Source organism: Callorhinus ursinus, unplaced genomic scaffold (assembly GCF_003265705.2).
Source record: "Callorhinus ursinus isolate GAN/ISIS: 27379988/994484 unplaced genomic scaffold, GSC_fseal_2.0 scaffold6, whole genome shotgun sequence".
Lineage (NCBI taxonomy): Eukaryota > Metazoa > Chordata > Mammalia > Carnivora > Otariidae > Callorhinus > Callorhinus ursinus.
The window spans coordinates 80,022,258-80,049,888 of NW_027397068.1; the positions used below are offsets into that span (position 1 = coordinate 80,022,258).

The following is a 27,631-nucleotide window of genomic DNA, read 5'->3' on the forward strand; positions in this document are numbered from 1 at the left end:
CACAAAGTTATAGCAGAGAGAAAACTCTCCAGGGCAGAGGGAAGGCTGAGTCCCACTCTGTCCCGGGGGGCCATGCGGACAGGTGGGCAGACATGGCTGGGGGCTGGGGGGAGCCCTTCTCCTCCTCACTCCTCCTGGGCAGCTGGTCCCAACACTGTCCCGCATCCACCCACACGCGGGCATGTGACCTAACTGCTCCAGATGCCGAGGTGTCTGCCGGACGCTGGGGTGTCAAAATGTCACTTCTCACAATGCATTTGATGTGTTTGGGGTGAAACAGCCGTTCTATGGAGAAAGCAATGTCTGAAAAGTGGTAAGAGTTTTCAGATGGTCTTGTGTCAGGAGACGTGAGTGGAAACCGGGCCATGAGACCAGCCTGCAGCTACCAGGCCCCCTGACCACCCAGGGCCGGGCCGCCCATGTTGTGCAAGGACAGTGAGGATCAGCTAGGGGCTGCGGGCTGACACTTGGCAGCTCAGGGCCCAGACGTCTTGGCAGGAGTGCCCACCAGCTTCCCCTCGCTGTGCTGACACTGGCTGACCCCGGCCTGGAACTCACCCCAGCCCCTGCCCCCCGCGTCCCTCCCCTGGGAAGAGGCTCAGCCAGGCTCGGCCTTCCCCAGAAGTCTGAGTTCTTCCCTCCCCGACTGGCATTCCAGGCTGTGGCCCAGTCCGATCAGTTGGAGGGTGTTTCCGTCCTTCCCAGAACGTGCTCGGCAGATACTGGGTTTCTGCTTCACGGTGGGCCACGGGGCCAGGGCCGCGGTGGTGTGGGTTTCTCTGCAAGCCCCAGTCCCATTCTGCTGCCAGGGCCAAAACTCGACTTTGTGGAACCCAGACTGAGTAAGACCTGCCTGAGATGTCAAAACCCACAGGAACCTTGGGGAGGGACCCCCACTGAACCTACAGTGAGAGCGGCCGGTGATGGTGCAAGGCCAGGACTCTGTCCCGGAACCGTCTCCCCCTGGTGATTATGGACCCCATTCCAGATCCCTGGGAATCAGAATGTCCACTACCTCATCAACCGGTGGCCCGTGGCAGGGGTGTGTGCTCGCGGCGTGCCCAGCTCTTAGCGCTCACTGCGCCTGGGTAACGTGTCCCGTTCCAGCGATGCCTCGTTCCTGTCGGTCACAGACACAGTCAGTCCTGGGAGGGGCCGGCCCCGGGGGCCATGGACAGGGAGCCCCCAGCCCGTCACAGACTTCTACCATAAATCACAAAAAAATGAACGTGGGCAGAAACATATCTCAGCCTCATGCCTGCCTCTTAAGCATCAGTACAAAACGTGTCGCTTTTATTTCTCGAGTAAAATGTGCATTAAGCTCCCTCCAACATCACCTACAACCAAAATCACTTCCCTCATTGATTTCTTTCTAAATTGTTCAAAGGCTTCCTGTTGGATGTACAAAGACCCAGTCTCTCCCTCCACATTTATGTCACCATTTCACCCCCCAGACGGCCTGTCCTGCATCTTCTTGCTCCAACATGCGTGTTTCCCCATCTTTCCCCGTCTGACTCGACCATAATGCTCGGAAACCCCACACCTCCTGCGACGGGGGGCGGCTTGTGTGTGTCTGTGGATTTGATGTGCACTCCTCTGTCTCTGTTTGGATCGGGGACAGCTCAGAGAAATACAGCTGCATTAGTGGGGGGTTCCTGTGTGGTAACGTTCCCCTGAATCACCTCAGTGATGCTGGCCAAAACCCACTGCGCACCTCTTCTCCCGTTTGCTGGAGGAGCCTCAGGGGGAAGGGGCGCCTGATGACTGCGTCATGCTCAGCTCTGGTGGCCGATGGAACCCATGAGGTCGGCCCTAAATGGAGCTGCCTTCTCCACGAGGACCCCAAACCTACACCTTCACCTCAGAAAGGCAGCAGGAAGACCTGCAACCAAACGAGCTCAAAGCTTCCCTGTTGGGGTTTGTCTCCCTTCCCCCCAATAGAAACTCTGCTACTTCTTTTTAAAAAAGGGAGAGAGATTCATTTATAGAAAACCTTTGTACAATTTATTTCCTGTTATTAATCCTTAAAGTATAAAAATGAGGCTCTAGCTAAATGCAGGGTTTCAGTGGTGAAATGTTGACCATGTAAACAAATAAATAAGTATTTACAGTCTTTGGCAGAACAAATGAAGTTTCATCAATCTGGAAGAGAAGCTTGTTCAAAAAAACATAAATAATTTACCAAAAAACTATGGTACATTCTAAATATTCACATCATCATCCCACAGAACTGTGTTGCTCGGCTAAGGGACACCAACACAGAAACCTCCGCCGTCTCCACGACCGTTACATTTAGTCCGATCTCCCACACCCTGCTGTCCTGGGGACACGGCTCTACAGAAAAGTGCAGCAAAACAAAAAATCACCCTCGAAGGAAGCAACAAACATAACTTTATCAAATGAAATGTGCAAGTTAAGACAAAAGTTATGGATCCTCTCTGCTTTACATAAACATGAGATTACCATCAACAGAAAGGGGAGAAAGATTTGCCCGCCTCAGACAAGACAAACTTCTCTTCTTAAACCCCTTAAGTGGAGTGAGATTAATATTTCCTGTAGGAGGATCATGCAATTTAAGGCAAAAAACAAACACACGCAAACTTGTGTCTATTACTGTATGACTGATTAATGGGTGTGTCTGGCAAGGCTTATGCTGATTTTTCTTCAGCATTCAAAGTCTTAAATCCTATGTACAGCAGGTAGGCAACGGGAAAAAAGACCGAATTACAGTTACTGGCAACAGTATCAATTAAGGTTCCATTATAAACTCTTCACAATCACTGACCTATTCCCCTCCATTTTTAGCGTGCTTTATCATGACAACATACTACTGTAAAGCTTGTATCTTGACAGGAAGGTATTTTGTTGTAACTGTATCTTTATATTATCATATATGCGTTATATGTTTATTCTGAGTAACTGTGCGACATGTGTAACTTGGCATATTTAAAATAAGTTATTGGTGAATGAAGCTGCATCTACAGTCATTTAATAAATATTAACAAAACAGTTTTTAACTGGAACCTTGGTGAAAAGTGCTGCCAGATTAGCTAAGACACTTTGGCATCGTTTCAAAGCCTAGAATAGAATTAGACGCTAAGGTGCGTTTGCGGATGTGTTCGTCTGCTGGTCTGCTCTCCAGTAGCAGAGATTGGCAAGGAAGCTTGAGCAGGAATCCGGCAATGAGAAAGCAAAATCAAGGGACAGCCGGCAGGCGTCCCCTCCAGCCTGTGGGGTTGGAGTGGTCAGCTGCCCTACAGGAGGCTTTGCCGGGCCCACATCAGGACCCATGCTAGTGCCGCTTTGCAGGCGGGCCCCCCTCAGTTACAGCTCTGCCAAGTACGCAGTGGGCAGGGGCGTGGGGGAAGGGGCTTCCATTTGTTCTCGTCATTATTGCTAATGAGCCGATTAGAGGGCTGGCTCCCCACACGTGTGACTGGTCTCCTGCCCTCTCTGCCCCCAGGGCACTTCATACTCCAGCGGTCCCGTCTCTGGGGTCGACAGAACGGGACCCCTGCTAGCGCAGAACAGCTCTAACCCAGGAACGGAAATGGCTTCAAGCACTGAAAGTCGCGGAGCAATATTTTTCCTGCTTAATTTATGATAATGGCTTGCGCACAATATTCCCTTCAACTCCATATACACATAAATACAATAAGTAATTACATTTTATGTAAACGTCATTCATTCTTTTTAAACAAACAAGATAAAAAACGATGTAATGCCATGCTCAGTTGTCACTGCACAGAAAGTCTTGTGCATCATCAAGCTGCCTTCTTGTAGTGGGCTGGATGTCCACCGACACTGATCCTCTGAAGGCACTTGGGCTCGGGGTCGATGATGGTGAATGACCCTCAACGTCAAGGTCAAGGACAGGAGCTGCTGCTAAAGACAGAGAAGCTGGAAGCACCAGCACACGGTGGGGTCTAGGTAACAGCGTCTACAGTACGTCCCTGGAAGCACAGCAAGTCTTGCTTAGACATCTACAAAAATAAAAAAACAATAAGCGGAATTAGGACGGCTGGACCACGGGTTTTGTTTTCTTTTATTTTGTTCTACCTGTAACCTAAAACATCATCTTAAGTTTTTAAAAAATCCACAATATGGACGGATGTATGAATGGTTGGAAAGAAGGAAGGGAACGTGTCATGTCCTGAAAGACAACCCAACAGACGGGAAAAAAAAATCACATCACCGAAACAACGTTCTCATGTTCCCTTTCTCTCTTTATGTGTAATTTTCAGTGTGTGATTGTTGAGAGGTACCTCGGAGCCTCACTGACCTCATGAGTAGGAGGGGATATCTTCAGCGCTCATGAAGGTATGGGGTCAGACCAGATGGGAGCAGCCTTCCAGGTCTGCAATATTGTGATTCAAATACATTCCTCAAGAGATAACTGCAGAGATCCCCCTTCCTGCTTGCTTCTTTACTCCCTCCTGTTCCCCTCCCTTCCTCCCTTCCTTCCTTCCTTCCCTTTCTTAGCAAAGGTAGCAATCCAAAATGCTGTTAGAGGTCCAGAAGGTATACAGAATGTACACAGCTAAAGGAGAGAGCACAATGTGAATAGGCAGAGCCTGTGAATCATTGGACAGTGTTTGTTCTACCAAAGGAATTCACATTCAATTTAAAACAAACAGATAATGAAACAAACAAACAAAAACAAGCTGACCAAACACAAGAGTTGCTTATTGCCCTAATGTGCTGTTTTAATAAAAGGAAAGTTAAAATGCATGTCCCTTCCCCATTCTCTGTGCCGCCCACACAATGGTGTTCTCACCCACCTCTGCATTCATATTTCAGGTCCGAGAAATAGACCATTTCTTGAGAGAAGACAAACAGACCCAGCCGCCCGCCAGCGTAGGTTTGGTCGTAGATTGGTCCTGAGTCCGCCATGACCTGCTTTCCTTCATGCACTAAGACTCTGAAAACAGGGTGCAGGAGAAAGAAAGGGGGTGTGAATGCCGGGGGCTGGGAGGTCAGCTCTCACCTCACGTAGCCAGCCAGCAGCAACAGGTCACGGCTCCAAGACCCCCCACTCCCCACAACTGGCCCCTCAGCCACAGTCGGAGAGCCCTCCGTCCCGAGCTCTGAGAGCCAGACAGCCGCCCAGTGGAGGGAGGATCATTTCCAGGCCCCTCTGCCTGGTGCCCAACCCCCCCCCCCGTGGCCTGCACATGGTGTCGAAGCCACGCACTCACCTGCACCCACCCACTAGTCTGGAACTGCATGATGACAAGACGGGACGCCACCCTAGTGCCCAAAGCAGGACTGCGAGCACCAACTCCTCCCCGACGGGAGGGCGACCCGTGGGAGAGGAAAGACCCGCCCAACAGCGAGCCTGTGCTTTCCCCGCCCTGGTTCACTCATTCACGCTGCGGACACCTAGTCCTGGCCTCCGTGAAGAACCCAACCCAGCCCTGCCCTTTCTAGCCAAGTTTAACTTTGAAAAAAAAACGATTTAAATCACTCACATTTGTTTTCATCAAAATCAATTACAAAAGCTGCCATGCCAAAAGAGCAAATACTGTTAGCCTGATATCTGTGAAAGTTTTATTTGAAGATGTGTTTTAAATTCAGCCATTCACATATCAGAACTAACTATGAATCTGTTCTCTGAATGAAGCCCATGTTAATTTTGCAAAGATGCGGTTAATTTGCACTTTCTGGGGACGCCTGGGTGGCTCAGTCATTAAGCATCTGCCTTCAGCTCAGGTCATGATCCCAGGGTCCTGGGATCGAGCCCCACATTGGGCTCCCTGCTCAGCGGGAGGCCTGGCTTCTCCCTCTCCCACTCCCCCTGCTCGCTGTGTCTCTCTGACAGATAAATAAATAAAATCTTTTAAAAAATAATGTATACTTTCTGTCCCTTGCCCAGAACATTCATTAGGAGGAAAGATGCTCATCATCCTCCGAGTTACATGAATAAGACAAGTTTGATTTTCTCCTCTTCTGTAGTTTTTTTAAAATAAGTGATGTGCAGTAGAAGATACAGGATAGAAAGCGTGAAATGGAAGAGACCGGAGGACAGCAGGTGAGTTAGAGATCCCTCTGGCTGATGTGTCTGTTAATGTTCAGACTTGCCTCCCAATGGAAAGACACTCCTGCAGGGGGAAGTCACTTGGGGGAAGGAGCCAGCGCTGAGCCACACTCACCTTATGTAGCCCGTCTTGGGTCTGTGGGTCAGATGCCACCTGTAAGCAGTGTAGTCTTTCCAGCCGATGTTTTTGGGGTCATGCCACAATGTACGCACCTGCGGAAACACATCAGTCCTGAGTCCAGTTGGTGCTTGAGTCTTGACCACGCCTCGCAGCACCGAATGGGAAACAAAGACGTTACTCTGCAATCCATCCCTGTGTCTCTGGCAGCCACATGCCGGACTGACGGGTTTCAAGGCCTAAATCTCTGGTGTGGCTCGAATCCACTGACAGGGAGCAGTGTGGTCCTGAGCTAAGAGCCCTGGACTCAGAGTCTCCATCCTCTGCTGCCTCAACACGGGGCCTTCGGCAAAACACCTAACCTTAAAACCCAGTTCTCCCTATCTCTAGAAGACGGTAGAAATATGTTTAACTTACGAGAGAATCATCAATTGGGTTTATAAAAGCACCAGGCCTGGCATCTTTAGTCAGGTAGATTCTCCATAAAAGAAGGTTAAAACCAGCGTAACTTGATTTAAACTTGATGACAACACAGACGGGGCATCTTTGGATGGGGCGAAGCCTGCTCTCTTGAGAAGCCATGGTGGCTTCAGGGCCAAGTGCAAGGGGCCCGGCGCCCGGCTGCCTGGGCGTTCTCACCTGACCCTCGGTGTTCCCAGTATGCCACAGGGCGTTCCTCAGGTGCTCGCCGGTCCCCGTGGTGGAGTTCACCACCTTGAGGGACACGCCAGAATAGCCGTAGGCCCGGGTGGGCTGGTCCTCCCAGTAGGTCTGCGTGACCTGCTTCCACATCACCACGTAGAAGCGGCTGCTGGACTGGTAGCCGAACACGAAGCCGGCGTAGTCATCGTCCCGGTCGGTGTTCACGTAGAATGTGCCGCTGAAGTCGACAGACCCAAACTCATCAAAGCCTGGGTGCCAGGGAAACATTGGGTGGTAGGATTCGGTCGGAAACGGCCTTCGGGGAAATGCTGGGATTAGCCCGGGGTCAGTGGATGCAGATATTACGAGGTTCACCTTGGGGTCTGCCACCCGGACGTGGCTGACAAGTGTGGGATTTGATATGTTCAGTGTTGGCTGAGCTTTACTGTATCGTGGAACATTTCACAGACCAAATCCATACAATAAATGGCGTACTGGACATGAGATTCCAGACGAGTTACTCCCCAGTCCCTCGTCGAGAGACCTCCCTAATCCCCCGCACGAGCCCCCCGCGTGCTCCCTGGGCACCTTGCCCCCACAGAGGACGGCGATCTCCAAGGCTCACCAACAGCAATGCCGGGGTCCGAGTTGGCCGTCTGCACCAGCTCCTTGCCTTGATGGCGAATGACCCAGTTGGGGTCGATCTGAGTGGTGCCCTTGGGATCCAGGTGGACCATCTGGAAGTTCCTGAAGTCCGTTTCGCTGATGGCACTGTTCTCGGGACACACGTCGTCGATGTCCGGGACGCTGTCATTGTCAAAGTCGTCCTTGCAAGCGTCCCCACGCCCGTCCCCTGCCACCAGGACAAAAGCAGGAGAACAAGAAAACAAAGAGATGGTTCGGCATCTGCCTTTCTGAAGCATCCTCGCACGCTCGCTGCGATGCCCCGAGGGCCCCCACTCGACACTGGGCCACGGGGCCTGGGGGTTGCCGGCTGGAATACCAAGCTGAACTTGCAGCTTTGCTTTCTGATAGTTTTCCGAACTTCTATCATGACCTCTCTTCAGCATCCTGCCCTAGGTCTTTGGATCTACAGCAGAGTTCCTACTCTATAAATGACTTTCCCTGGGGAGGTTCTTTTTTCTGGAAGCTTCTTTCAACTTGTCAGTGAGGTGGTAGAACGGGTGGGGGTGCGCGGCGGGCCCAGACCGCCGGCTGCACGTGGGGGACCCTTGGCCCCCACAGCGGCCCATGTGCGGTAAGCATGACCACCCCCAGGCCGATGGCAGCTTTCTAACTAGCTCATTTGGGAGCCGATTGCTTCAGAAGGAGAAAAAGGTACCAAGTTCAGCTAATTTCCTGTCACATCCTGGAAACCAGTAATGTGTGTCCACCAGGGGGGACATAGGCGCACACGCCCGCGTGCATGAGGACACTGGAAAGCACTGCGCGCTCCGGGCGAGCCGGCCCCTCCCCGCCACACGTCCCACAGGGCGGCCTGAGCGGAGCACCGTGGGTCCAGACAGGCTTCCCGTGTCCTGCTGGAATCATCCACGTGGCTCGGGGGGGGACCCTGGAGCCGCCCTCAATCCCGAGTCGCCGTGCGCCTGTGAGTCACATCGGCTCAGATGCCCACACCCCGTCTCCGCTCCTGGAGGCCGAGCAGGGCTACACGCACCTGCCGCCAGTTTCTCATGCTCCCCCAGAAGCCCCGAGCACGGCCTGCGCCTCATTATCTACTGGAGGCCCTCCCTGGGGCCCCAATTGCCCCGGCGGCCCCCTGGGTAGGGTCAGCTGCCCGGAAAACCAGTCCCTTTTCCTGATAGTTCACACCCACTATCTTTTGCTTGCTTTGCCCTCGAAAGACTAAGTCCCAACCTTGTCATGACGCCAGGTGCCCACCTCATCCCGTCTGTGACGGATGCCTCTCTGCAGAGACGGCCAATAGCTATGGCGCTGGCACCCCTGCCCCTACAGACTTGGACCCTGCGCTCCCCGCGTGGCACCTACCGTCCGAGTCCTCCTGGCCTGGGTTGGACACCAGCCGGCAGTTGTCCCTGTCATCGGGGACCCCATCATTGTCATCGTCCGAGTCACAGGCGTCGCCCTGGCCGTCGTGGTCGTGGTCGGCCTGGTTGGCATTGGGTATGTAGGGGCAGTTGTCCTGGTTGTTCTGGTGGCCGTCCTCATCGATGTCCTCATTGTTGTCACACTGGTCTCCCACGAGGTCATTGTCCACGTCGGTCTGGGGGACAGAGCAGGACCCACGCTGAGTGCCCGCCCGAGCTGCAGGCCTGGGCCGCCTCGTGCCTGTGAGCAGCTGAGCCCCGGGGAGAGCTGTCGGCGTCAGGGGGCGGCTTCGGGACGCTCCACCCTCCACGAGACCTCTCCATGGGCTCGCATCACGAAAAGAAGACTGGAAAGAATGGACGCCACAGAACCAAGTGCCTCTCTGACATCATCTGCGACAGGAGAGCCCAGGCACGACCGCAATGCGTTATGTTCGGTGTCTTCCGAAGGCAAACCTGGAGGAGAAGCCCGCTCCCACGTCTGCTTCAGGGAAACGGGCAGATAAGCGAAGGAGGCACAGTCCCTTCAGGAAGGGCGGCACAGGCACCCACGCATTTGGCCTGTGGCCACCGAGATACGAGAGTGAGGCGCTGAGTTCAGAATGTTTCCAATTAAAATTACTGAAAAGCCTCTGCTGTCACTCGTTGGCAGAGCTGGTGGATAAGCCACAAAGACACATCTATCTACAACAGATAAGGTCCCGGGCCCCCTTCTGCCCGTGGACACAGCCGATCGCGCACGTCGTCGGTTACCTGGTCAGGGTTGTGCACCAGGGGGCAGTTGTCACAGTGATCACCCACACTGTCCCCGTCCGTGTCTCTCTGGTCAGTGTTGTAGACGTAGGGACAGTTGTCCCGCTCGTTGAAGACATCTGTGGGTATTCCAGGGGAAAACAGGGAAGGCACAGGGCTTTTCCTACTGCACTAAGCAACTGCCAGCCAAACTTTTATTTCACACAAAAGGATCTAAGATTATGGTGAAGTGTAAATATTTTTGGATTCGTGGAAGAACATATGTCAGACTCCCCACTAAAGTTCAAATCCCCTGAATTTAAACTAGAGCCCCCTTCCAGGGCACCAGCCTCTTGGGCGGAACGTGACCTGGGGGACCCTGCAGGCAGCTTTGCCACGGCCGACTCGTGAGTTGTTAGAAGTAAGAGCATGGGGGGGATATCCTCGGACAGGGAGGCAGGCGCTGCCGTCAGACGTGTCTCAGAGGCGCGATCTGGTGAGGAGACGGGACTGCACTCTTAGGGCTCTGACGGGGTTAAGCGCGAAGGACACAGGGCGCGGGACTAGGGGCCTGAGTCACGAGAAGGAAGATGCCATGTCTGCGTCTCTATGAAGGGAGGTCCTGAGGCGGGCGAGCCCCCACGGGCCCCAGGAAGGACGGGTGGGGTGAGGTTTGGCTCCCACGGGAACAGCTAAGCACCGTTTGATCTCATGCCCACCGCAGGTGCGGCCAGCTCACGCCACGCCCACGGGAGGACGATGCCACGCCAGTCGCGAACCCGCATCTATGGCCAGGAGCAGCACTGACCGTCTCCGTCAATGTCCACGGAGCACGCGTCCCCCTCGCCGTTGTTGTCCGTGTCTATCTGCGCAGGGTTGTGCACATACGGGCAGTTGTCACAGCGGTCCCCGACCTCATCCTTGTCGTAGTCGAATTGGCGGGGGTTGAAGAGAAGCTGACAGTTGTCCTACGGAAACGCAAGGGAAGGAGTCAGGACCTGCGTGGGAGCTGTGCCGGGCTGCAAGTCGCGCCGTCCAGACGGAGCCCCTCAGCCCCAGCCCAGTGCATCTGCCTCCCTGTGACAAAGACGGCACGCTGTGTGCTTCATGGTGAGAGCAGGTACGTCGCGTCGCACCAGTGAGCCGGCGTGTGATGAACCAGCCGGTGGCGCGGGGGTCGGGTGGGGTGAGGCCATGATCAGGAACAGGTGGCCTGTCCGGCTGGGCTGCACAGGACATCACGTACGTCTGGCAACACCTTCCTCAGAGAGCGCAAGCAGGTACACGTTGCGTTAAAGGCAAGCGCACGCTGCATGGCAGGGTGGCCACGCTCCTCGCTGGCCCCCACAGGAGTGGGCAGGCCCTGTGCGCGGATCGAGACACTGGACTACTGCAGACGTCCCAGCGCAGCGCCCATGGCCCGACGCACTGCTGGACACCATGTGTCACGCACAGCCTGCGCCCTGCCATGCAGCATCACATGGGAGGGAATACGGGCCACAGACGTGTACAGGGCCTGGGGCGGGGTTGTCCCCCCCGGCCGCCCACTCCGGAGGCCAGAGCGGCCTCGCGGGCCCCACCTTCTCATCGTCCACGCCATCATTGTCATCATCTTCGTCACAGGCATCCCCGGTGCCGTCCTTGTCGAAGTCTTCCTGCCCAGAATTAGGCAGCAGTGGGCAATTGTCCTGTGAGCACAGGATGCACACGAGTTACAGACCGCTCAGGGGGCACAGTGCTGGTGCCGTCCGGGTTGGGAGCCGTCCTCAGCGGGGACGCCGTCCTGCTGCCGGTGCCACCAGACAGGGAAGCTCCTTCACCCAGGACCCCCGTGAAGCTGCCCCACGAGAGCAAGAACCCGAGGAGCGGGAGGGTCCACAGCTCGGGAAGCCTGGAGCAGGGCCGAGCCCGCGGGGCCCCTTGCCGCCCCCGACCCAGCTCACAGAGAGCCACGCTCACGCACCCTCCCCAGCCCACAGGCTCCAGAAGTCGTGTGTGGACACCCACTCAGAAACTGAGGCTGGAGTCCAAATCATCTCCCCAGTGAGTTCTTCACAGACGTGCATAATTGGCCTAATTAGAGTCATTTTGTTTGACTCCAACGATGCTCTAATTCAAACCTGAGCTGCATTTCAGTTCTGTTCCCCCGTGTACCACAGAAGTCCCCGGGATGGCCTCCAAACAGACCAGGCCCACCCGGGCCACTCCTGGAGCCAGCAAAGGGCTCCCTGGTGCCATCACACCCAGGACCCCCCAGTCCCACAATTGTGATGAAACACAAGCGCTCTCCAGCAAGTTACCGCCTCAAGAAAGGGAGCCGTGTGGAACTGAGGATGCAGCTGGAACCACCCAGAGCTCCCAGTTGTTTAGACCCATAAGTTATGTCCAAACGGCCACAACCACCCCAAATGGGAATGCCTGGATGGGTGGGGGGCAGGAGGCACCTGCAGGATGAAACCTGAGGGGTCAGCCCCTGGGGGTCAGCACCTGCGGGGTCAGCACCTGCGGGGTCAGCCCCTGGGGGTCAGCACCTATGGGGTCAGCCCCTGGGGGTCAGCACCTGGGGGTCAGCCCCTGGGGGTCAGCCCCTGCGGGGTCAGCACCTGGGGTCAGCCCCTGGGGGTCAGCACCTGGGGGTCAGCACCTGCAGGGTCCAGAGCCCCAGACCTCACCTTGATGCAGTGGTACGTGGCGTTGGTGGCACAGACCAGGTTCTTGTTGGGCCAACCGTCCAGGTCTGAGTCCTCCCCACAGATGAGCCCATCGCCCGCGTAGCCCGTCTGGCACTCACACTTGTACATGGGGTCGCTGAAATGCCCCAGGTAGATGCATTCCGCGTGCCTGTGGCAGGCATGGGTCTTGTCCTTGCACGGGTTTTCAGGCTCACACACCTGCGGGTAAAGGGCCACATGGTGAGGACACCCGGAGACTCCACCTCTCACGTGCAAGGTCTGAGGCGGGCGCTCGGGGACAAGCTCAGGGGTGCAGGGCCTCCCTCGGTGCTGCAGGGACAGCAGGTGCCGGGCAGGCATCCAGAGACTCGGAGCGATGCTCCCTGGGGGTGTTTCCCAGCGGCTCCAGAGCAGCACCGGCAAGATGCCCAAGCCCACAGGTAATCGTGGGCTGTCCTCGGGCTCCTTGCAGGCAAGCTCTGCTCCCCCGCTCCCGCTGGTCCCATCGGGGTGGTGGACAGGCTCCCACAGCCCTCCGCATGCCCCAGGGAGGCTGCCCCTGTTCTCCTCCACACCCCCATTTGCCCAGTGCCCTGGGCTCTTGCCGACGGATTTACAGCCTTTCCGCAGCACACACAGGGTCGGGGTGCTCACCTGCTTCTCGGTCCTGGCTGCCTCCAGGCCGACGCCAAAGGGCTGGGTCCCTTTGTAACGAGGGGGGCAGGGCAGGCAGTGGAAGCCTGGGTTGGTGTTGACGCAGCGGTGGGCTTTGCTCGTGGCGAAGCAGACGTCCGTGACCACAGTGCACTGCGGGATGTGCAGGCATGAGCCCCGCCCCCGTCTCTGCGGGCGCCCCTCCCCCAGGGTGGGCACCCACCTCATCCAGGTCCTCACAGTGCATGCCATTGCCCAGGAAGCCCACGGGGCAGGCCCCGCAGGACCAGGAGCCATCGGGGAAGCTGCTGCACTGGGCCCCGGGAAAGCAGGGGTTGGACAAGCAGCCATCTGTGTGGGAGGACGCAGAGGTGGGTTAGCTGGGGCTCGCCATCCCTGAGCCACGCACGGGAAGACGCCCCAAGGGGCTCAGCTGCAGGAAACTGAGCTACTCAGGGAGGCCGGGGGCACCTGCAGAGTCACACCTCCAAGAGTAGATCCTGGATGGCACAGACACAAAGGCTACATGGGCACAATGGCTGTTGTCACGCAGACGCTCCCTTCTGCACCGTGCGCGTCCCGTGTTTACACAGGAACGCTGACGAGCACAGCGCAGGAGCGGTCAGCAGCACGGGCATGAGCCGATCTTTCTTTTCTGTCCTGCTGTGTTGCTCTTGGTTTTACCGCTTGTATGCCTGCCCCGCGCGCACACCCACCTACAGGGCAGCTCCTCTTATTGCACATCTGATGCTCCTTGACGTCCCCCACGCAGTCCTTGCCCCCGTGCTGCGGCGCGGGGCTGTTGCAGACACGCGTGCGCTCCCGGATCCCGCCAGCACAGGTGACGGTGCAGGCTGACCACGGGGACCACGGGCTCCACCGGCCGTCGACTGCAAGCAGAAAGCACAGAGCGTCAGTGGAGAAGGCGATCTACGCGGGAAGAGCCGGGTGCAGCAGGGGCTCCACACAGGGCTGAAAACGGGAAGAGTGTGTGCCGTGGCCCTAAGCTCGGGGGTAATGCAGACGGCGGATTTCGGTTAGGGTGGTTTTCACCTCTGGGAAGAGAAATCACACGGGCACTGGGAGTGGAAGCTGACCGTCAGCCGGGCCCTGTGGTGCAGGGGTGCCTAGTCAGGGGAGAGTTCACGTTCGTTTTAATGGACAGCTCAGCAGCGAGAGGAAGCTCCCTGCACTCTCCTTTCCGAGGGCTGTCGTGCAGGGTGTGAATGGGGCTTCTGGAAGGTCTCCGAGCACCTGGTCCCCGGTCTAGCTGCGGCGTAAGCCGTCCCCTGAGACCCACCGTTCCGGGCCATCCACAGGGCCCCCAGAGAAGGGCACGCAGAGACAGTGCCCACAGTTCTGGCTGATGTTCCCTTAATCGTGGATGAGCTCAGACGAGGTCAGAGCCCACAAGCGATCGGATTCACCCCGAAGCCCACTTCCAGCAAGGAGCCAGCCAGGGTTGGGCGGTGCCTCGAGGGCTCCGTCCCCGTCCTGCTGCCGCCGGGTGGGGGTGGCCTGGCCCCAGAGCTCAGGTTCCCGCTGTCTCGAGCACCCGCTCCCGCCCTGCCTCACCCCACCTACTCGGACATGGGGCGCCCTGGCAGCCCTTCGTCTCGCGGCCACTCCCTTTGCAGTTCTTGCCCCCCATCTGGGGGACCGGCGAGTTGCAGAGCCGGATGCGTGTGATGTTGCCGACACCGCAGGTCGCTGAGCAGGACGACCAAGGCGACCAGTGGCTCCAGCCCCCGTCCTGCCGGACTAGCACACGGACAAGGACAAGGACGTCAGGGCGGCCGCTGCCCTGGCATTCGCTCACGCACAGCCGTGGGGGCAGGGAGCACTAGCAAGGGAAGGACCCTCATCCCACAGGAGCCCCCGGTCAAGCCCGAGGGGCCCCAGAAACGCAGCCCATCCCCACAGGCCCTCAAACCCAAAGGCTGGCAACGCTGACCACACCCCCCGACCCAACCCCCCGACACTCACTGCGATTGTCACACTTGCCCAGGCTGCACGCCCGCGTCTGGATGGACGGCCCCAAGCAGGTGTTGCTGGTGACGTCACAGGACCGCCCTCTCTGCTGGGTGCCCGAGCCACAGCTGGTGGAGCACTCGGTCCACTCTGCCCAGGGGGACCAGCCCTCGTCACTATCCAGCACTGCAGGGGAAGCACAGGGCCTGTCAAGCCTCTGCCCAGGGTGGCCGCGGGACAGGGGGCCCGTGAAGAGCTGGCGAGGCAGAAGCCGTGTGCTGGGGAAGGCGGGCGTGCAGAGTACACCCTCCCCTGAGCAGGGCGCCCGGTGGGGCACACCCCAGCGACCCGACATCCACACCTGGGTCGGCGCTCAGGGCTGCCTTCCCAGGCAGGATGGAGGGGCACATGGGGATGCCCGCAGAGTGCCACAGAGGCCATGGGGTCGACCATCTGCGTGCTGGGCCCCGCTCATCATCCGTGTCGGGGAAGGGGTCTATGCGTTTCCTAAGATGGTTCACAGGAGAGAGTCCAGAATCATGTCTACACGGAGCTTTATGGGACTTACTAAGATTTAGTTTGCTTCCATCTTAACCTCCACTGCTGAGTTACATATGATAAGGAAATATTCCAATTTGCTTGAAATTACAGGTCACCAAATTTGGTCCCAAATAATTTAAATCAGGACAAGTTAAATGAAAAGGCAATTTCCTGCAAAGGAAGTCTGCCGAGTGAATTACAATCTGTAAGTAAGAGAAAGACAGTAACTTCCTGCGAGAGATCTGTCTGGTGAGAGCAAAACGCACTGCTTTCCCGCGGTCGTATTTGGGGCACGTGCCCGGCAAGGATTAAATGTCCCAGAAAGCAGGAAACCAGACAAGAATAAGGCCACGGAGACCGCTCTCCACAGCGTGGAACGCCTCCCTCTAGTCGGACAAGGGCCCTGCCTCTCGGGGTCGTGCTGTCATCTCTCGCCGTGCTCGTAAGGCGCGTCACGCGCTCACACGGACACGGTCTACTTTAATATTGTCCATTTTAACCATAAAACTAACCCCGTGTAGTGGGCAGCTTGCAGTTGTCCCACTCCCGAGTGCAAGGCCCTGGGCCGGCCGCGAGTCCGCAGGTAGAGCCTCAGGCTCAGAGCGGGAGAGCGGGCGGCACCCCAAGCTCCGCGTGCACTTACAGCGCAAGCAGGATGGACAGCACTCTCCTTCCACAAAAGATGGGCTGGCGCAGGGGGCCGGGGGGCAGGTGATTTGGTGGCAAACGGTTTTAAATTTCTGCAGGCAGAGAAAGGGGTCCATGTAACACTGCTTTAAAAGAACAAGCATTGGCGCGAGCGCTGCATGGGAAGGGCCGGGAGGACGGCTGTGTTCGTCCTGGCATTGCAGACACTGGAAGTAAAGGTGGGCCATCCATCCACCACGGGCAGGAGGGCCAGGTCTGTGCGTGCTGCAGACCCCGAGGCCGCCATCAGTGGAAACGGGGACCGCTGACCGAGGGGAAGAGGCTAAGTTACCTACCATCACCATGTGGGCAGTGACCTGCACCCGCCGGACTCCATGGAGCCGCCTGGAGTTACACGCACTGGCCGTCTCCACCCCGGCCGCCTCCCGCCCCCCATGGGACAGTCATTCACCTCCTGGAGTTCGGTTTCCTTTGTGCAGAGCAGTGGGGCTGGCTGGAGCCTTACTTACGGTCGACGCTGCCCACACAGCCCCCACACCAGGTCTGCTGAGGCAGCTGCACACATTCTGCAGCTCACCAGGGAAGACTGGGGGTGCAGCCACCCCGCACAGGCCCCTGGACAGGAGGAGCGTCTCCACGCCTCACCTTGCAGGTGCACTTGGTGCAGCTGTCCACCACCCACGTCTCATTTTCCGCGAAGAACCGGCCGTCCTGCCAGCAAGCGGACATGTTCCTCGTCTTAGGTGGGCCGCCGATGAGCTCCCAGAGGAACTGGTTATCGTTCGACTGGAAGGTTGAGGGGAACATTTCAGCGTAGACGGATACAACATACACACTCACCACGCTCACAGACCAGAAAGAACGTGCCTCCTTGACCAAAGAGTGCCCGTGGTCTGGGCTAGAGCCGCCAGCCCTGCGGGAGGCTCTGCGTGCACAACACAGCCCCCAGTCGACGTGAAACCTCCCCCAATCAGGGTCACGCGGCAGTGACCATAGCCAGGCAGGCCTGCAGCCATCGCCTGACAGACGGTCAGGAGCTCGCGGCCGCTGCACGCCTGCCCAGGGATCTCCAGCCCTGGGGCCGACCACACCTCGGGGCCCGGCGGCCGGCGGTGCTGGATGGGGAAGGGACCCTCCCGGCCAAGTGCCACTGAAAACTGACACCCAATTTGTGAATTCACACATTCTTCCAAAAACGACGGACCCGGTCTGAGAACGCAATGGCAAGGATGCGCACAGACCTAATTCTTGCTGTCTTGGGGCCACAGACTAGAAGAATGATCAGGTTTTGAACAAAACCAAGTAAGTGAAAGTGACCCGGGCTGCCCCCGACAGGTGTTTCTGCTGCTCCTCCCACTGACGCACTGTGGGCTCCCCCCCGCACGCGGGGGACTTCTGGGTGGGGTCAGAGCCCCCTGAGAATCCCCAGCCTGTGACCTCAGCCTCCAGGCCACAGACCAGCAGGGGAGGCATAGGTTCTCTCTCGCCCCAGAATGCGCAGAAACACTCCGTCCGTGAGGTCTCAGGGAGGTCACACGTGCCCCGCCCCCAAGTCCAAGCTCAACAAACTTGTCCCAAAGCCCTTTTCATCCCCTCCTGCCTGAGTGACTCCCGGGTCTGCTGCAGCGAGGCCTCCAGAGGCCCCGGGGAACACCCTCCCCTTGCGTGGCAAGAGTGCCCACAAAACAGGCCTCCTGCCTCCGAGTCCCAGCTTCCTGCCCCGCACATGGTGGGCGTGGTTGGGACTCCTGCCCCCTCCTGCACCAGGGCCACATACACGCTGGAAGTTTCCAGAAGGCGCCCAGCCTTTGCCACGAGCTGCTGGAGCCATGCATGTTGTCTCTACCCCCCACGGAGTGGAAACTGAGCCGGTCCCACCCCATCCTGGGCCAGGGTAGGAACGTGGCTCCGGGTCCTTTCCTGGGGGGCAGAGGGTGGGAACGGGCACCACCCCACCGCTGAGCCGCTCTCCAGGCCAGGAGGAGACCCCAGACCTGCAGACCCCCCAGGCCGTCCTCCCTGCTGCCTCTCTCCCTTCTCATGGGTGCCACGATGTTCCTGTCCTGAGCCCGCAGAGGGCACATCACATGGGGGCTGGCTCCCGTCACCCAAGTCTCTGCTTCCTCCCTGATATGCTGGGCTCCTGGCAGGTACCTCCTGCCCCTGTCCTTACTGCCCAGACCTCCGCAGCCGGTCCTCCCCACACCAGACTTTACAAAAAAGCACCTCCCTCTCCCTCAGCAGTCGTATCTGCTGGGGACACGAGCGTCCCCTGCTTGAGAACCATCCCGAGCATGTGGAGCCCGTGGGCCTTGGTGATTCAGAGTTCTCTGCCCCCCACCTGCCCATCTCCCTGCCCGGCGGCTCCACCAATGCCACGGGAAGCGGCCGGCCTGCACCCACCACTTTCCGCAGGTTCTCGTGCAGCTCATTGACGATGACGTGCAGCCCCGACAGCTCGGTGATCATGGTGCCCAGCTCCTCACAGGAGCGCTCACACACCTCCGGCCTCCTGTGTGCGCCCGGACCCGCGTACTCGGGGGCCACCTGCGGGCTCAGGTGCAGAGTCTCTGTGGTCTCACTGATGGCATTGGCTTCAGCTGCAGGAAGCACAGGGACGGCGGTGAGCGCAGCCTGGCCACCCGGAGGTGGTGCCACAGAGAAGGCCGGGCCCACACCGCGCAGGCGCGAGGCCCGCCCAGGAACGGCGAGTGCCAGCACCGCGTCCATCACGGCCTTGCTGGTAAAACAGGACTCTGCCCACTTGGTGACACCTGCCAACAGCGCCTCGGACGGCCACCAGCCGGGCGGCAGTGACGCTCAGGAACAGGGTGGGAGTGGGAGGCTGGGCCTGGAGACTGTCCACCCACACCGGGCGGAGAGGTGCCCCGCGAGGGACTCCGACGAGAGGAGGCGATCTCTGGTGACAGCTGCATTCTTCCATCCCCACTGGATCTGCTTCCCACAACGTGTACTCAGGAAATCCGCGGCTCCCCCCAAGCTCCTCGCTTGCCCATTTTTCTATTCCAAACACCCTATGTGCTGGCCACTTGCTCCGCGTCGAGGCGGATTCAGCGGTCCTCATGCTAATCAGGGGCTTGTCCGACCTCACCAGCCCCCCCCGCACTCACGTTCTCTCTCTGTCTACCCTGCGGCGTCCCCTGGAGGGAAGGGCAGACCCCTCCCACACTCACCCAGGGGATCCCCCTCGCTGCCCCTGTAGGCCGCACAAACTCTGGGGTTCCCACCACGGGATGGGCTGGGACACAAACTGGAAACAGACTTGGGCCGGTCCAGGGAGAGAGGCCATCCCCCGTGGAAGCCAGGCCTGCCTAGACATGGCCATGCCCCCCGCCACGTGAGGGTCATGGGAGTAAGATGCCCTGCGTCTCTCGGCGTCTGAGTTACACCTTGCTAACACGATCATTCTGCTGGGCCTCGCGCTGTTGAGGTTTTATTACTCGGTCATAAATCCTTGCCCCAATCACACTGGCCTTGGGAGCTCCCCCCGCCTTGCTGGTTGGACGGCGGTGCACACCCCACAAACATAAACATACCACTCACTGCACACAGGTATCAGATTAAAAACAGTGAAGCACCCACAAATGTGCCCCACGGCCCACAGCCGCCTGATTTCGGACAGACCCCAGAGAAGCAAATCAGGACGGGACACCCTACAGTCACAGCACCCGATCCCTCTGACGAGACTCACGGCAGGGTCGCCTGTGGGTAGACCTGGGACCGGGACTGCAGTCCCCTTCTCCTGCTGTCGAGGGTGAAGTGTCTCTGCACCCTGCAGGGCTCAGCACCTGGAAGGGTGCTCAGCTTTCCCGTAAACACAAGCACAGCCACCTCGAGTCAGGGCATCCCGAGAACCACTCTGCTTTCTCTGAGTCTGTGGAATTCTCCCACGCAGTTAATGTCAGATGTCCGTTTACTATCCTAGCTTTTTCTGAACTTTTTGCTTTTTAAAGACCACATTCCCCCCAAAAAAGGCAATGGCTTAAATCACAGGGACCAATAGTTGGCCTGTTAGCCGGGCTGGAGACGCAGGGGGTGAGGTCTGAGCCCCAGCGGCTACTGCAAACAAGGGGCTTGCAGCAGGAGCCTGTGTGACGGGGGCAAGCACTGTTACCTCTCTCCACTCCACCGTCTGGCTAAAAATCACTCTCCGAATTCCTTTCCTTCCCTGTACTTAACTGACCCTCCATGGAAGATGTGCAGATGGACAGGTGCTCAGCCTCCGAGGTGACCCCCGGCTGGCCGAGCAGCGAGCCTAGGGCCAGCAGGGCAAACACACGGGGTCCCAGCTCCTACACAGGCCGAGTGCCACTCCCAGCTCCGGGGAGTCCGGTTCACAGAGCCACCGGCGAGCATTAGACATCACATCCTACACACTCTCCACACGTCGATCGTAAGAGAATGATTTATATGTGTCAGACCATGCAGTCGACACAAAGAAGGGTCTCAATGACAATAACCCACAGGAACCTGCGCTAGGAGACCGGGTGGGCGGCCAGCCTGCGGGTAGCCACACCCAGCAGCCATGGACCCCGGAGCCCCAGCTTCTTTACTGAAAAACAAACGAGCCCATCCCAGAGGCATTTTGAAGATTCACTGACATTGAGTTTAAAGAGGCCAGCAGACTGGGCTTCATAAAGTAAATGCTCAAGAGCATGTTGTCAAATTACAGCTGGAGACAAATGCAAAAGGTAATGAACACACAATGTGAGATTATCTGTCAATGGTTCCAACAGTGTAGATGTTTTCATCAATGGGCTTTGTCAACAGCTGTGAAGAGCATGAGAAAACCCCCATGAACCTAGTCGGGCAAATATCTGTGGTGTTAGCTTATAGAGATGGTCTTCACACATTAATAGACTGGAAAATTTGCATGTATTCCTGTTAAAATGCAAGGATTGGCTTTTTGGCTTGTAAAATGGATTATTTTGGATTATTAAAATATATTCAAAATTAATCGTTCAAGCAGTTTATCATTTCCAGGTGTCAACATGTCTAAGGTGACCAGCAAACTCACTCAAAGACAATAATGGCACTTTATTAGAATACTTTTTCTTAAATCCCTACTAGCACCCCCCATGCACACACACACAGTGACACACACTTACACAACGCACACACATCATAGTAGAAATCCATCCAAGACAAGAAAGGAAACATGAAATATGTTATCCAAAGCACACCTACCTCCCTGACTTTGCTGACAGCCTTTCTTGCTCAGAACATCTTCCACTGAATTTTCAAACACTAAGTAGACATTCTGCAGCAAACCCTGGAAATACACATGAAGAGAGAAATAGAGCAGTGGACAAACATCAAATGTTTGAGGCTGAGCTAAGTGACATTTTAAAAATGTAAGATGTTTAAATAGCAAGAACATTTCCTTCTGTGTTTTATGCTTGCAGGCTTGAGCTCTTTATCGTGGGTTATCCCGTGTCCGTTACTCTCAGTGCGGCATAGACCCAGGATCTTACATAGGAAGACGGGGGGAGGGTGGCCCCAAGACACATGGGCTAATTCTGTCTTCCAAACACGTCCGGTCACTTGCTCTGGGCTGCACCTCCTTGGCAGGGGACTCTGCTGACTCCTGGTGTCTGGCTAACGGTCTCGGAAGTGCCCATGGTCTAATCACAGACGTGGTCTCTCAAAGGGGAGAGTCCCTTCCACCCCGTGAGCAGTCAGTGGCTCGTTCAGCAGGGCCCACAGGACCTTCCTGACAGCCACCAGAGCCTCGTTCAACGACCGGTGAGGACTCTAGCCTTCTACTCAAAGAACTGAATTTAAAGACACACTGATTTCCAAAGAAGGCAGATTTGGAGGAGAGCAACGCCCTGACTCCCCTGTGGTTCTAAACACTTGTGGTTGTAGGAAGATCTTCCAAAAACTACTTCAACATGAATGTATTTTAAGATGAACATGTAGCTATCCCCTCATAAATCAACAGCCCTTTTCCTAAAAAGCATGACCATCAATCTGCTCCCCCAGCATCTCAGTGTTAAACGGGGAGCGGGCAGTGGATTCCACATATGGAGCCTGGGATTTTGCCAGGACATTGATGCCTTGGTCATGAAATCTGTCTTCAGTCTGGAAACCAATAACCATTTGCACAGGGTAAGAAAGCACACCTGGGACAATGTGCTCTCCTTGTACACACACCTGTGCATATGTACGTGTGTGGTTGTGTGTGCGTATGCACACGTGACGTTTCTGTGTGCATGTCTCTGTGCATCCGCACAGGGTGGCATGTGTCTCCCAGCCCAGGCCTGACCTGTTCCAGCACGGGCATCACGTTAAGACAGGCCCTTGCTGGTCACTCCCAGCTCCCATTCCCCTGCCTCACGCATCTGCCGGGACCCTGCCGTACGTACCCTGAAGTGACTGTCTCGCGAAGAGCCCTTGGCCACATACATCCTGCTCTTTTCTGTCCGGAGCTGCTCATAGAAAGGCTCGTCCAGCGTGAAGCTGTCGATCAGGTCACAGCCCACGTACAAGCTGTAGGTCTCCCCGGTCACCTGCACGGTGACGTTCTTCCACTGGGAGTCAGCCAGGCCCACGTCCTCCAGGGAGATGACGTGCTGGGTGCCATCTATCCAGTAGGTAAGGTCCAGCGTGTCTGCTGGGCCATTGGAGACAATTTCGAATTGCCTCTGGGAGGTGCCGGGGCCCTCCAGAGCCAGGAGCGTGCCCCGGGACTTGGGGTCCTGCTTCAGGCTGGCCGAGAGAAAGAACCCCTCCTTTTGCCGCATGATCTTGGCAATCCTGCTGAGGTAATCTGCGTTCACCGGCGGAATGTAGTCAAAGCGGACAAAGCGATAGGCAGGCACACTGGGGTCAGGCCCCCGGAACTGCTTGGCCCCGATGGTCTTCCTGTTTATGTTGCTGATGCTGAAAAGGTCGAAGGCCATGTCTTCGTCCTGGCCACCAGCTGCCGGCAGGGACAGAACAGGGAGGTTACCCGCAGGCAGGGCGAGCAGGAACCCAGGGGGGGATTTTTACACGCAGGGAGCAAACCGTGATTTCATGTGTGACTGAGTCCATCCGGCCTCGGGTGTCCCCGGGCTCCCCTCCCTTTCCACCGGGGTGCTAATGGCAGCTTTCACGTAAAACCATTATCCTCTCTCTCCTGGCTGCTTCCCGAAGCAGGGCCCCCAAGACAGCTGCTGGTCACAGATCTTGCTTCCATCCTTGACTGTGCGGGGAGCGTGCACCAGAAGGTAAACCGAGCACGTTGTCTAGATTAGCTGGCGTTCTCCACAGCCAGATTTTCTTGGGAGAGGAAGCACTGCCCCAAGGGGGGCTCCGCACACCTTCCGGAATCCGTCTCCTGCTCTCCCACCCAGATCCAAACCTTAAGTGCGGCCCTGTCTCTACCATTTGATCGCCCAGAAAACAAGCCTGCAAAGGAAACGGGCCTCTGTCCTTGCTATGGATGCATTACATGTTGCTTTCCTATAAAGATCATGTGACTTACACATGTTACATTGTATCTCTTTATTTTGCAGAAGTATATTCTGCGAGTCTCAGTGACTCGCTCTGAGACTCTGAGACAGTGGTGGGTCTCAAGTCTGCAAATCAATGGTTTTAACTCACCATCTGAATGACTGGAAAGAAAAGTGATCGGACTATCCCAAAATACAACAGTTTAAATAATTCAAAATAATTTACTGAACAGAAATTTTAAGCGAGGCAAGTTCAAACATTGTATTCACAATGTTGCTGATCCAAGTGTGAATTCTACCACCTTTAATAGAGCCATTTGGCAATACATCAAAAATCCTTAAAATAATTCAAACCTTTGACTCAGCAATTTTACTTTTGGAACTTTTTCTAAGGATATAAACACAAATACTAGTAGAGATTTATTCACAACTGGATTCCTGGTGGCATCATTTATACTCACAATAATAAAGTAATGATGTAGATGGAGATTGGTCTAAAAATTATCAGGGTTATCTTTTGATGGAACATTATACAGTCCTTAAAGACCATGTTGTATGAAAATAAACACATGGGAAAATTTTATGATATATTTTCAAGTAGGGAAAAAGTGGGAATAAAAGAGTTCTAAAGCACCAACCACCTGCAGTTTTACAAATGCAGCATGTGAAAAAAAAGGCTAAATGTGCACGGCAAATGTTGTGTCTCTAGGTGAAAGAGTATTTTTCTCTAATACCTAGATTTTCCAAAAATAAGTAATTTCTTATTATGTGGACTCAAAAGTAAGTAAATATTTATTGAAAAGAAAGTTCCGGATGTTCTAAGGAACGACAATCACGTTACCTGCTGGGGCCCGATAGTCCCAACAACCAGAGATGCTGTCCACACTCACCTTGCGCACCAGACAAGGCCCAGAGGGCGAGCAGCACCAGCGTCCAGAGCATCCTGCCGTCCACCGCCGAACCCTATGGAGGAATCAGACCCCTGTTACAGGTACACACAGCAGCAACTTTCCACGTCAGCTGGAATGTTCACTCACATGAACTGTTTGTGCATCAGAATCAAAAACAAGTGGATTTGTGGGAAGTAAATGCTAGATAAGAAATTAGCTTTTCAAAGGGGGCTTCCTGACTGTAGCTGGCTTTTATTGGAGTTGCATGTGTTGACAAAGCACTATGCTAATCACGATCTCAGTATTCACATTATTTGATCCTCATAGTGACCTAGGAGGCAAATACTATTATTATCATGCCCATTTTACAGACGGGTAAATGAAGAATCAGAAGAGTTAAGTGCTTGCCCAGAGCAACGCTGCTGGTGGGAAGTGCAGTCGAGACTTAAACCCAGGAAGCATGAATTTAGAAAAGCATCAGCATTATTTAGAAAATCATCTACGAAAGTAAATAGCCAAGAAAACAAAATTTGTGCATGACTTAAATAGAATAAATATTAACTGTGTGCAGGAGAAGTAAATTTAATTTGGTGTATCATAACCACAAAAAAACATAGCATTCTACTTAGCAATCACTTTTACTCGGCTCTTCTCTTTTCCTGCAGGCCTGTTTTTCCATTCTTGAAGATTTTCAGTTGGCGTGGTTCAGACCAGCAGATGCTGGGCCAGAACTCAGGAGAGCTGGACAGAAGCCCGCTCCGCTCTTAACCCCTGCTCGGCCTTGGTGCTCCAGCACCAGCCTCGCATGCCGGCATGTGGGACACAGAGCTCCCTCCCAGCAGTAGGCTGCTTCCTGCTCTGGATCCAAGCCAGCGCTGAGACCCCATCCCCTCCCCTAGGAGGAGAGCAAAGCTCCTGAGCAGCTCAGGACTGAAGGAAGCCAAGCAGCCCCCTCTCCAGAAGGATCTGGTGAACTGGAAGCAGTCGTGTTCCTGGGAGGGAGGAGTGTCCCCCAGGAGTAGAGGCTGCTGTGCAGGCCCCTCGGGCCCCTCTGGAGTCTGGACTCTGCTGCATGCAACCTCTCCACAAACACGTCCACGGGCCTGGTTGTTTTCCAGCGGCGCATTTCGAGGAGACGGACCACAGCGGGCTCAAGGCCGTGCCACCAAGGACGGCCTACTCAACCTCCCACCTCAGCTTCGTCACCTGCCGAATGAAGAACAGTCGTTTGAAGCGTCCACTCACAGGGTCACGGGGAGAACTGAGCTAAGTGAGTCCGTACTGTAAAGGGCGGGAGCAGCACGGCGGGCTCAGGCGTTTGCTGAACGCCCTGCACGACTGTCCCCCAGACCACTCTTTCCATGACTTTCCAGCGCAGTAGGGATGCCGCTATCCGGGTGCTCGAAGGGCTGAGGTCCCGAGGAAGCGCTCTAGGGAACTCAGAATGACACCTGGCACTCAGTGAGCGCCCGTAAGTGGTCTCAGTGTCAACAGTGGTGAGCGTATCAGGAATGCCCCCCGTGTCCCCTCGACCAGATGTGTGCTGTCCGTCCCCTGCAGACACAGGGTGACGGCTGGCTCTGGCAAAGGTGGGCTCCCTCCAAAATGCACTTTTTCGGGGTCTGGATGCCCAGCTTCCTGAGTGTCGACTTAACCAGAGTAACTCGAACTCTGTTACTAACCAAACCAAACCTCTGCTCCCCAAAAGAGGAGTGTCAACGGGTGTTGGCACTCTGGCCAAATGAGTGAGGGGGTCACATCTGGTCTCACGGGGTCACGACAAGACCAGGATTGACCGAGACAGTCGCTCCACTTACTACGTGCTGTGTCCCAGACAACACGCGGTACAGACACATGGACGCACGCTGTCCTCGCTGGGCACTTGACTTCCACACACTCTCCATGTGTTTACGGCTCTATTTTTTCCAAAGAAAGACTTTCAAAGACTTTCTGCAGCAGAATGCAATTAGAACTCATAAAGATCTTTTACAATTCTTTTATATCAGCAATCAAAGCGGCAATAACTTTCCTGAGTGAACTCTAGTTTCGTCTGTCAGGAGGGACAGGATCGCGTAGGAGCACCCCCCCACCCCGAGCCTCGTAGGAGCACCCCCCACCCCGAGCCTCGTAGGAGCACCCCCCACCCCAAGCCTCGTAGGAGCACCCCCCACCCTGAGCCTCGTAGGAGCACCTCCCACCCCGGCCACACAGCAGCCTCCTGCAGGGACGCCCAGGCTGGACTTTCTTGTGCAGACCGGCCACCACTTGCGACCACAGCTGGATTCCAGGGTCTTCACCCACTTGGTCCATTATTCATTAATAACACTCAAGACGCTTCTGAGCTATTAGTAATGTTTAGAGTTGGAGCCTCTATAATCTCTCTGATCGTGTTTTCACTCTCTCAGGAGGATTTTTCTGGAACGCCTCCCACATGGTCCCCCGTCCACGACAAATGCTACTATGGGAGCTTCTTACCCTGTGGCTGAAAACACGAGCCTGTGCCCGGGCTTGCAGGCAGGTACATGCGTGAGCGTGGCAAGGACCGCCAGACAGGACGACCGCCAAGGAAGCTCCCCGCACGAGCCCCATGGACAGAACGCTTCCCCGGGGCTGGCTCACGTCAGCTCTGCTCGCAGAGGGGAGACGGGGTCGCAGATGAGCCCCACCTCACATTATCAATCTATGTGGCACTTTTTCCTGCTCCCTTCTTAGAAACCAAAACAGCTGTTTCCAAAAATTAAAAGTACAATGCAATGACTTTTTAATAATTGTATAAAGTTCTTACCTGGCACGTGAGGCTGCTGAGGCGGTGCTGGGGGCCGAGTCCAGAGGGCCAGGTCTGTGGCGTGCAGGAGGCTCAGCCCTCCCTGCAGACGAGCTGGGGTCGGCACCGCACTGGCCGCCCGGCAGCAGCCGCTGCTTTATATGCTCCGCTCTCCTGGGTGGTGCTGTCAGTCAAACATGGGAGGAAGCACATTTAATTCATCCTTCGAAGGAGTGACATAATCCCCCTCCGATCTCGCATTCGCTCTGAGCACCTGGCACACGGGTGCTGGTGCCGCCCCACTCCGGCCAGCCCTCCAGCTGGGGACGGCAGAGGAGGAGCCTCGCAAGAGGGGAGAGCAAGCACTCGCTTTTCTTGTCTTCTCTCAGGAAATAAAATGCTATAAATACAACCAGCAAGATTGTCTGGAACTC

General features: G+C 55.9%; 1 protein-coding gene across 2 annotated transcripts; it reads right to left on the minus strand.

Moving 5' to 3' along the window:
• Nucleotides 1-1,993: 1,993 nt before the first annotated feature.
• THBS2 (thrombospondin 2) lies at nt 1,994-27,236 on the minus strand. Of its 2 annotated transcripts, none has more exons than XM_025866536.2 (22): nt 27,219-27,236; nt 24,434-24,506; nt 22,473-23,029; nt 21,292-21,376; nt 18,487-18,683; nt 16,729-16,869; nt 16,079-16,175; nt 14,911-15,081; nt 14,509-14,685; nt 13,641-13,814; nt 13,148-13,275; nt 12,925-13,077; nt 12,271-12,489; nt 11,179-11,286; nt 10,407-10,566; nt 9,620-9,738; nt 8,808-9,042; nt 7,423-7,650; nt 6,795-7,066; nt 6,153-6,250; nt 4,782-4,921; nt 1,994-3,983 (listed from the first exon to the last, which is right to left on the minus strand). In XM_025866536.2, the coding sequence occupies exons 2-22, from the start codon at nt 24,483-24,485 to the stop codon at nt 3,976-3,978; spliced, it is 3,519 nt and encodes a 1,172-aa protein (XP_025722321.2). In that variant the 5' UTR covers nt 24,486-24,506; nt 27,219-27,236; the 3' UTR covers nt 1,994-3,975. The 2 variants fall into 2 exon arrangements, with proteins under 2 accessions (XP_025722321.2, XP_073750341.1); XM_073894240.1 differs by lacking the exon at nt 27,219-27,236 and adding an exon at nt 25,070-26,497.
• Between the last annotated feature and the right edge of the window lie 395 nt (nt 27,237-27,631).

What these genes read in the sequence shown, in the direction of transcription:
- THBS2 (XM_025866536.2), bottom strand. Translation starts at nt 24,485, where the DNA reads ATGCTCTGGACGCTGGTGCTGCTCGCCCTCTGGGCCTTGTCTGGTGCG. An exon ending in CTGTCAGCAAAGTCAGGGAG is followed by an intron (nt 18,684 to 21,291) that starts GTAGGTGTGCTT and finishes TGCTTCCTGCAG; the next exon opens with CTGAAGCCAATGCCATCAGT. An exon ending in CCCAAGACGGGCTACATAAG is followed by an intron (nt 4,922 to 6,152) that starts GTGAGTGTGGCT and finishes CCCTGTTTTCAG; the next exon opens with AGTCTTAGTGCATGAAGGAA.